This window comes from Girardinichthys multiradiatus, chromosome 1 (assembly GCF_021462225.1).
Source record: "Girardinichthys multiradiatus isolate DD_20200921_A chromosome 1, DD_fGirMul_XY1, whole genome shotgun sequence".
Taxonomy (NCBI): domain Eukaryota; kingdom Metazoa; phylum Chordata; class Actinopteri; order Cyprinodontiformes; family Goodeidae; genus Girardinichthys; species Girardinichthys multiradiatus.
This window is the reverse complement of record NC_061794.1, coordinates 41,655,324-41,665,625: the sequence shown is the minus strand read 5'-3', so window position 1 is coordinate 41,665,625 and position 10,302 is coordinate 41,655,324. Positions and strand designations below refer to the sequence as shown.

The following is a 10,302-nucleotide window of genomic DNA, read 5'->3' as shown; positions in this document are numbered from 1 at the left end:
CAGCACCTTCCACCTATTCGATCCCCTTAAATTCATGACCTTCGCTGCTGACATATTCAGCTAGCATGAATTGTTGAAATGCTGTCATCAGTGGCAGTCCTCTTCTCCTTTCTAGTCTTAAAGGTCACAGGGCATAAAACTTAAATAAAGGCTATTTAGACTGTATGAAGAGGGATTCCTTTTGTTCAGAAAATGTCTGCTAATGATGTAAAACTGATTCTTTTACTAAACCTTTGAACAGCTTTTAGAGCAAAAACAAAGAAGTGGCTCAAAATGTGATGCAAACTTTAAGTAAAAAATAAAAAGACCAAGCAAAGGTTTAGCAAATTTATTAAAACTACTGCAAAAAACAGTCTTATTCAGGTTCTTACTTTTTATTATCCTGGCACAATGAAGCCATCTTGTGGTCACTCACGGTAGTACCATTTGTCTTTTTCCAGGCACTGAATGTTCAAAAACCTCAAATTGTTGCTTCTTCAAGCTACATGCTTCCGTCTTTTTCTTTTCTTTTCTGTGAAGCAAACACATAAAGTTTGTTATTTCTTTTATTTTGCAAAACTGAGCATCTTGCCACAGCAGGTATGTAAAGTTCTAGTTGATTTCTTACTGTCTGAAAAACATTTGACACCAGGGAGATTTACAGATCCTCCAGTAGTTACTGCAGGCCTTGATGCACGTATCAGGTATTTAGGGACATGCTGAAAAAAATATCCAATTTTAATAGAAATACAAGTTTTACGAGTACTATTTGCTTCATTATTGTGTAAGATAAATAATTAAATAATCATGATTTCAAATTAATTTTTTTCCATAATCGAGCAACCATATTATTTATGTTCTAGCAATAACAGAGAACATTGATAGTGACTTGTAAAAGTATTAATACCGCTTTAACCTTAACGTCTTGCACTGCAATTTATTCAGGAGTATCAGAGTAAAGAGGGGTGAAAATAAATGAATGCCACACATTTTTCAGATTTTTAATGATAAAACATCTTTTTTTTACAACTACTGCAGTTTGTTCACTTCATAATGATGCACTGCTCTGTGTGTCGCATAAAATCCCCCCATTAAAAATAAATTAAAGTTTGTGATTGTAGCGTGACAAAATGTGAAAGCACTCAAGAGGTATGAATACATATGGAAAATACAGTAAGAAGTCTCGGGGGAGGCTGCAGCACAAAAACAAGACGACTTTCCCACATTTACCACAAACATGGGTAACAGTGCGACAAATCGCAGGAAGTGCGGGTAAACATCATTGTGCTGCTTTCACATTCGCAGTAATGCTTTGCATGTAGAATATCTACAAGCAGCGAGGACGATCTAACTTCCTCTCTTAGTCTGAGAAGTTAGACTCCAACTGTTCTAGGACATTTAATGCAGCTACAACACAGGTAAATATGACAGATGTGCACATCTGGGAGAGTAACTGCTGCAACTTATGAATAAAGCTGTTAAAAGGCGATGTCTGTGTGTCCTGAAATTGCATTCAAATATTTTTCCAATGTGTCAGCTCTCATGTGACCACCTCAGGTATTGGACACAGTCTCATGACATTTGCACAAACATGTTAATTCGCAGTGCAAATGCAGAACAAAACAGAATCTGAAGCACCTCTCAGAACTTTAACAACAGCTTTCAATATTTTAAGGAAACCCCAGAATGACACACAGTAAGATCAGTAATAATGATAAACATTTACTGCAATTGCTGAATTATCTGAGTGTTGCAGACAATAAACATTTCCTTCTTCAGCTGTTTTTACTTGTCAGAAACTTTCCATCATCATCAGTGAAGAGTGTTTTTTAAGATATCAGTATCTTGCACCATCGTATAGTTCTTTTTTATTCATTATTCCCATTAAGGATGGAATATTAGGCTCTAAATAACATCACTGATCTAAAGAATCTGACTAAATATGGAGTGTTGTTTATTTATATACGTATGGTTAGAATCCAGCACATTTACACAGTTGCAATATTCCCAAATCAACCAAAAACATTTCTACGAAAAAGGCTTTTCTATGTAAAATATACCAGCTACACTTTGAAAACAGCACAAAGACATAAGACGAAGCTGCTCCTCATTAACTCTGGATTTTTTCCTTTTCATTAATGTTAATCAGTATATATACAGAAGGAAGATGGGAAAATTGACTGAGCCACACTTTTAGATACAATTTATTTTTCTGACACAAACTGGGAGTTTCCTTGGCTGTTTGTTTTGGATCAACGAGCTGATCACCTCCAACCTTCACTGTTCGTGTGGTGTATTTTTGGAGTGATGTGCATGGATATTCCTCATCCATACAATCAAAGAATTAAAATTTGGTCTTAGCTAACCAGACCGTATTCTCCTAGTTTTCCATTGACTTTTCAAAATGTTGTGTTGCAAAGTTTAAATGAGGTTCAACTTGCTTTTTCTTCACCAGTGGAGTCTTGTGTGGTGAGCAGTCTTAGAAGGCATTGTGGCTGAGTGTTTTACTAATTGTTTCATGTCTCTTCTGATTAGTTTTTTGACTCCTCGGTCAGAAATCCTGTGATGAACCCCTGGTCATGGCCAGTTCATGGTCAGTTTATGGCCAGTTTCTTTCCACTTCCAGGATATGACCCCAACAGTTAGAACACTCAGAGGTTTAGGAATACATCTGTAACCAAATCAATTAGTATGTTTTGCAACAGTAACGTAGTTAAGGTCGTGAGAGCGCAGTTTTTTATTTTATCGATCATGACATGATTTTAATGGAACACATTGTAAATGTGAAACTTTTCCATACTTAATCAAAAGCAACCACCTGACATTATGTTGTGCTGATGGGGGCAGGATTACTTTATAAACCCTGAGATTTCAGCTGGTTTTCTGGCTTTAGATGTCAAAAAAAGGCAACATATGAATGACTGGCTGTGCTTATATAGTTGTAGCTGTATGCTTACAGATAACTGAGCTAAACATGGGAAACGGTGTGTGTGCTGTCTGTACACCTATAAAGAAGAGCTGTGTTCATAGTTCTTGGGAGAAGTCTTCTACATTCAGCTTCAGATTCCTCCAGATCGGAGCTGTAATTTTTGGTATGGGCCTGGTTGAAATAAAACCACCCTTTGTTCAACTAAGTCCATGTCAACAGTGTCTTCCCTGGAAAATTCTCATCTAAGCCTTTTGAACGTGTCTAAACCCCAAGACATAACAGTAACCACCATCAACAAAAATATACTCGTACTCGTCGTCTTCCGCGTTATCCGGGACCGGGCCGCAGGGGCAGCAGACGCAGCAGAGACACCCAGACGTCCCTCTCCCCAGACACCTCCTCCAGCTCCTCCGGGGGGAGCCCCAGGCGTTCCCAGGCCAGCCGAGAGACATAGTCCCTCCAGCGTGTCCTGGGTCATCCCCTGGGCCTCCTCCCGGTGGGACGTGCCTGGAAAACCTCCCGAGGAAGGCGTCCAGGAGGCATTCGGTATAGATGCCCGAGGCACCTCAACTGGCTCCTCTCGATGTGGAGGAGCAGCGGCTCTACTCAGAGCCCCTCCCGGATGGCCGAGCTCCTCACCCTATCTCTAAGGGAGTGCCCGGCCACCCTACGGAGGAAGCTCATTTCAGCCGCTTGTATCCGGGATCTCGTTCTTTTGGTCATGACCCAAAGTTCATGGCCATAGGTGAGGGTAGGAACATAGACCAACCGGTAAATCGAGAGCTTCGCTTTTCGGTTCAGCTCTCTCTTCACCACAATGGACCGGCACAGCGCCCCCATTACTGTGGCAGCCGCACCGATCCGTCTGTCGATCTCCCGCTCCATTCTTCCCTCACTCGTGAACAATACCCAGAGATACTTAAACTCCTCCACTTGAGGCAGGAACTCCCCTCCAACCTGAAGAGGACAAGCCACCCTTTTCCGGTCCAGAACCATGGCCTCGGACTTGGAGGAGCTGATCTTCATCCCTGCCGCTTCACACTCGGCTGCGAACTGCCCCAGTGCATGCTGTAGGTCTTGGCTAGAGGGGGCCAGCGGGACCACGTCATCCGCAAAAAGAAGAGACGAAATCCTCTGGTCCCCAAACCAGACCCACTCCGGCCCTTGGCTACGTCTAGAAATCCTGTCCATAAAAGTTATGAACAGGACCACTGACAAAGGGCAGCCCTGCCAGAGTCCAACATGCACCGGGAACAGGTCCGACTTACTGCCGGCAATGCGAACCAACAAACCGGACGGTTTGCCAGAATCGCTTCGGGGCCAACCGGTAGTCCTTCTCCATGGCCTCACCAAACTCCTCCCAGGTCCGAGTTTTTGCCTCTGCCACAGCCCGGGCCGCGGCACGCTTGGCCCCACGGTACCCGTCAGCCGCCTCAGGAGTCCCACAAGCCAACCACAGCCGATAGGACTCCTTCTTCAGCTTAACAGCATCCCTTACTGCCGGTGTCCACCACCGGGTTCGGGGATTGCCGCCGCGACAGGCACCGCAGACCTTACGGCCGCAGCTACGGGCAGCAGCATCGACAATAGATGCGGAGAACATGGTCCACTCGGACTCTATGTCTCCAACATCCGTCGGCATCTGGTCAAAGCTCTCCCAGAGGTGAGAGTTGAATACATCCCTGGCCGAGGGCTCCGCCAGACATTCCCAGCAGACCCTCACTATGCGCTTGGGCCTGCCAAGTCTGTCCGGCTTTCTCCTCCTCCAGTGGATCCAACTCACCACCAGGTGATGATCAGTGGACAGCTCAGCCCCTCTCTTCACCAGAGTGTCCAAAACATGTGGCCAAAGGTCTAATGATACAACAAAGTCGATCATTGACCTCCTGCCTAGGGTGTCCTGGTGCCAAGTGCACTGATGGACACCCTTATGTTTGAACATGGTGTTCATTATGGACAATCCGTGACTAGCACAGAAGTCCAATAACAAAGCACCACTCGGATTCAGATCAGAGAGGCCATTCCACCCGATCACGCCTCTCCGGGTGTCACTGTCGTTCCCCACGTGGGCGTTGAAGTCCCCCAGCAGAATAATGGAGTCCCCAGTAGGGGCACTATCCAGCACCCCCGTCAGAGACGCCAAGAAGGCCGGGTACTCTGCACTACCACTCGGCCCGTAGGCTGAAATGATAGTCAGAGACCTCTCACCAACCCGAAGGCGCAGGGATGCGACCCTCTCATCCACTGGGGTAAACCCCAACACGAGACGGCTGAGCTGGGGGGCAACAAGCAAACCCACCCCAGCCCGCCGCCTCTCCCCGTGGGCCACTGCAGAGTAGAAGAGAGTCCAGCCCTTCTCAAGGAGATGGGTTCCGGAGCCCACGCTGTGCGTGGAGGCGAGCCCGACAATTTCTAGTCGATATCTCTCGACCTCCCGCACAAGCTCAGGCTCCTTCCCCCCCAACGAGGTGATATTCCACGTCCCCAGAGCCTGCCTAAGCATCTGGGGATCGGGCCGCTGAGGTCTCCACCTTCGTCCGCCGCCCAATCCTCTTCAACAAAAATATATTTACTGAGAAAAACGTTGAAGTGTTAAATACTTATTATACTGCCTGCATGAAGCCAATGCAAGTACATTGTCACACCCAGTTGATGTAGGCAAACAAATGTCAGTTACTGTAATCAAACAAGTATTCACATTTATCCAAGTCGCAAAACTAAAGAAAATGCAAATGTAGGCTGGATGTCTCTCCAGAGAAATAAACAACACATACTATAGTCAGGGGATCATGTGATCACACGAATGAAGGTCCTGATTTTACATTTCTTTTAAATATCTTCCTTACTATACATGTGACGACAGATGACTCCCTGTACTGTAATGCTAAACTCACCCATGAGGTTTGGGGGCGTTGATATGGACTGCTGCTTTCCCCTCTGCTCTGGATCCTCACGCTCCGCCGTCTTTCTGTGAAGTTGTTGGGATGATTCACGGTTGAGGCCCGGAGGCGACTGCTTGTAGATGGAGTTTGGTCCATGTCAGCAAGGAGGTCTGTGACTTCTCCATCACTAATGTCTTCCTCCTCTGCCAAAAAGCCCTCTGAATAGAGACGTTTCACCAAAGCAGTTGTTTTTAGGTTTGTACGCTTGGATAACTGCTGCCTTCAACATACAATTGCTTTTAAAGTATTGATGACACCTATTGTCTCACAGATGTAAAATCCAAGAATGCTACTGAAGGTAGCATCTGATCTCTCTGCTTTAGGTTTAGTCCTATTTTTCTAGAAGGTAATGGCTACCCATTGGTCAAGACTAAAATAATTCAGCAACTACAAGAAGAACTTAGCTAACTCTGTGTTTCATCACTGATTGGCAAGCATGGCAAAATGCTTACGTAGGTGTCTCAACTTGGCCTCAACTGAATAACTAAAGCCTACCAGCCTTTCCCTCTACCATTCCAAAGGGGGCACTCCCCTCCACCAACAGGACCGACCGCCCGCCCTTCAAGAAAATCATGAGATGTCATCATTTACATACCATGACAAATCATTAAAAGTCTGCACGTGTTCACACATTAGCAATTTGCTGCGGCAGGAGAGAAACTATATTGTTTCCAAATAACAGCATCAACAATAAGTTGTGAAAACATTTAACCTATGTATTCAGGCATCATCTTACTGATCAAACATATACCTGTATTCTGAGAAGCGACCACACACTCAGGGCACATCCAGTCTCCTTCAGGGACAGTATTTAGAGGTTGAGTCAAGCAGTCCATGTGATACCTGCAGAGCCGTGGCAAATTAGCAATTTATTTATGCAAACACAAAGACAAGAAAAAAAAACTATGTAGGTAATTAATGCAAAGCCTCACCCAGAGTCACAGTGTCTGCAAACCAGCAGTCGGTCCCTGTGGCCGCTGCGCCCACATTCCTCGCAGATAACTATGCTTCTCCAGTCCTCCTCAGTCTCATCGTCCATTCTGCGTGTCGCCACTTTGATCTACAGGCATATGGAGGACCAGACGGGTCAGAATTCCAAAAATAAATAAGTCCAATAAATATTTTGAATAAATAACTAACTCTGACTGCACTGTTCAATGGTTAGGATTAATTGGAATGTATGTACTTGACTTTTATGAAGTGCCTTGAGACAACATGTGTTGTGAAGTGGCGCTATATAAATAAAACTGAATTGAATTTACACATAATGAAAACTATTGAGATATGTCTATACACTTATTTATTTAATCGGTTCATTAAGATTTTATTTAAATTACCCGATATACAAATGCTTCTTTCACAAAGTGCCATTATGTTAGCGCTTTTGGCACTTATAAATCTATAAAAGAAACACTTTATCAACACACCTTCTTCTGATTGTCCTCTCCAGGACACCGTCTCTGCAGGATATAAGCAAAACTAATTCGATCCACCGGGCAGGTGTTGGCCGTCTTAAACATGAAACAAAACAGCAAAAATTAACTTGACATCTTCTTCAGCACCTCTGCTTACACGTGACAGTGTTATGTTTAAGAATTTTACTCGCAAAGACATCAGATGGGAATAGTTATTACTGGATGGACTAATGGGACACTTTCATGAGATCTGTTGACCAATGAGTTGTGACGTTTATTGGTCCATGATTTTCACCATCTTTAAGTCAGGTTGTTATAACTTTTGTCCTCTGACATGGTGTTGTCCTATGCTGGGAACTCCACAGATTGTCACCTAATCGTGCCTGGATTGTTGGAAGAAGTTCCTCTTGTGGTGAGATAGACACTCTTTTGGACGGATTACACACTCTGACCAAGACTGGAAGTTTTCATCCTGATATTAGGTTGATCTGAAATAATCTTTTATTCCACGAATTGTGAATGTGTAATTAGATTTCCAGCCATAAGGATATATTATCTAGTTTAGATAATTTTTCGGCCATGACTGTATAATAAACCACAAACACACGTTTTCTAAACTTCTCTGTGATCAGTCTGGCAGAGATATTTTTACCATGTTTTAAGTTCCAGCTAAACTTTGCCTTACTCACCAGCACTCCGTGACTTTCTTCAAGTATATTAGACTGATAACATCTTTTACATACAACCATAATTTTAATACATTATCAATTGCGACATTTTAAGCCCCGCTATTTATTATTCTTTATAATTACTGATACTTCGTATTTGTTTTGGCTAAATTGGGGGCAAGTCCAAATATTTGGACCAGAAGAAACCTTATACATGGATTGTATCAGGAATGTTTCACTTTCTTCCTATTACTAAAGCTTACAAATATTTTCTTTGTAAGAACAATCCTTACTTCTATCTAAAAAGCGTTGAAAGTGAGCAAAGCCTAAAAACCTTTGAAACCCTTTCATTGAAAATAAAGTCCCCCTACAAGCCCATCACCCCAAATATGATCAATTTACAGTAAACAACAAGCTAGAGAGCATTTATAAAAGTTTGATTCAAAGTCCCAAAATGCTTGCAGACTAAAATATTTAATGTTTTGTGTAACAAAAAGTTGTAGTTAAGACTCATGGTGGGTTGCAACTGTTAGCTGGACATCAAAACAATCAGTGAACAATGAAGAGTTTACCTGAGACCACTGGTAGATACACTCAAAACAAAACAAGTGTGGGCACTTCTCCAAAAATCCCACTGTTTGTTTCTCAAAGGGACTCAAGCAGATGTAGCATTTATCCGAATCCGACCTGGCGTCAGCAGATTGTCCTTCAGCTGCGTTTAAAGCTACGGGTTTATTCATAATGTTGTTATTTCAAAGGGAATAACTGGGACAAAGCTTGTAGTCACAAAAAACAAGACTTCTATAAATGACTAGAAATTAAATTAAAACATGATTTTGAGCTCCAGCAACAAAGCTGAGTTGATGCTAACGCTGGTAAACTAGCCCTAGTAGTTAGCTAGCTAAAGTTAGTTCGGTAAAGCGATAAAAAAATATCTGAAGTTTTTAGCTTATTGCCGTTGTTATTCAAAGAGTACATTTTGCAAAAAAGCAACTTATATACAGTCAACGGTTTTACTGTTACAGAATAACTGGCAAAGTATCACCAACACGAGAACAAGACGATATAAATAACTAGCTTCTGCCGCTTTACAGCTAGAAACTTCTTCTTCTGTGTTATTTTTTGTCAGTTGGCAAATAACGTTATGATGTGCATTACCGCCACCGACTGGTAGGAGTGTGGTTCTTCATGGTTTTAAATCTTATTCACTATTACAACAATCAAATTCTATTTATTAATTTAGTTTTTTTGAAAAATCTAATTATAATTTGAATATGTTTGCTACCTAAACGTCTTTGCATAGTATCTCTCAAAATAAAATTTTCTTTAATACCTACAAATTCTCTCCTTAAAATTGTTCTTTCTTGTTCATATTTCTGACACTTCAATATTACATGTTCTATTATTTCCTCCTCTCCACAATGACCACACTTTCCTGTATTATGTTTCTTTATCTTGAACAATGTAGAATTAAGTTCTGTGTGTCCTATTCTTAATCTTGTAATTAATCTTTCCTCTTTTCTGCTCCTTCTTCCAGTTCTTACTTCTCCAACTATCTTGTTGATTCTATAAAACCATCTTCCTTTCCTTTCTTCATCCCACCTTTTTTGCCACTCTTTCCTGATTCTCTGTTTAATTATATTTCTTGCCTCTGACCTACTAATATTAATTATAAAGCTAATGTTGTTTTGTGTTGCCTTCTTTGCTATCCTGTCCATCTCATTCCCTCCAACTCCTACATGTGCTGGTACCCATAAAAACACTAATATTAATCCCATTCTTTGTATTCTAAATAAAGTATGTTTTATTTCCAACAAAATGTCTGGTCTACCCTCTGAATGATTATGTTTTAAACTTAATAATGCTGAACTTGAGTCTGAACAAATTATTGTTTTAATGGTTTTATATCCTCCACCCACTGCACTGCTAACAATATGGCTAATAATTCTCCTGAATATATCGATAATCCATCTGTAATTTTTTTTCCTACTTTTATTTTAAATTCTGGTATTACAAATGCTATTCCTATTTTTTCATCTGTTTTTGATGCGTCTGTGTAAATCTGGACATAATGATAGTAATTGTTTATATATTCCTGTATTATACTTGAATCTAATCTACATTTCTTATCCTTTTTCTTTTCCATCAATGCCGTATCCACTACTGGCAAAGGCAACATTGAACTTATTTCTTTTTCATATATTTGAAATTCTTTTGCTATATTATTGATAATCCAACCAAAACTCTTAATTTGTTTTTTTTCTTTTTCCCAGCATGGTTTTCAAATATCACGTGTGGGATAATCCGGATTATTGCTTTGTAAATTTATCCAGTAATTTATTGCTAACTGTTTCCTTCGTAGATCTAAT

General features: G+C 41.4%; 1 protein-coding gene across 1 annotated transcript; it reads right to left on the bottom strand.

Moving 5' to 3' along the window:
- Positions 1 to 313: 313 nt before the first annotated feature.
- LOC124867344 (PHD and RING finger domain-containing protein 1-like) lies at positions 314 to 9,051 on the bottom strand. The gene is made up of 7 exons (XM_047363786.1): positions 8,506 to 9,051; positions 7,278 to 7,361; positions 6,783 to 6,910; positions 6,602 to 6,693; positions 5,803 to 6,008; positions 608 to 698; positions 314 to 511 (listed from the first exon to the last, which is right to left on the bottom strand). Exons 1-7 carry the CDS (start codon positions 8,671 to 8,673, stop codon positions 477 to 479), a joined length of 804 nt encoding a protein of 267 aa, XP_047219742.1. The 5' UTR covers positions 8,674 to 9,051; the 3' UTR covers positions 314 to 476.
- Between the last annotated feature and the right edge of the window lie 1,251 nt (positions 9,052 to 10,302).

Coding starts and splice junctions, on each gene's coding strand:
- LOC124867344 (XM_047363786.1), bottom strand. CDS start 8,673: ATGAATAAACCCGTAGCTTTAAACGCAGCTGAAGGACAATCTGCTGAC. Junction 6,694..6,782: donor TGCAGACACTGTGACTCTGG/GTGAGGCTTTGC, acceptor ACGGCTCTGCAG/GTATCACATGGACTGCTTGA. Junction 699..5,802: donor AACGCCCCCAAACCTCATGG/GTGAGTTTAGCA, acceptor TATTTTTTTCAG/CATGTCCCTAAATACCTGAT.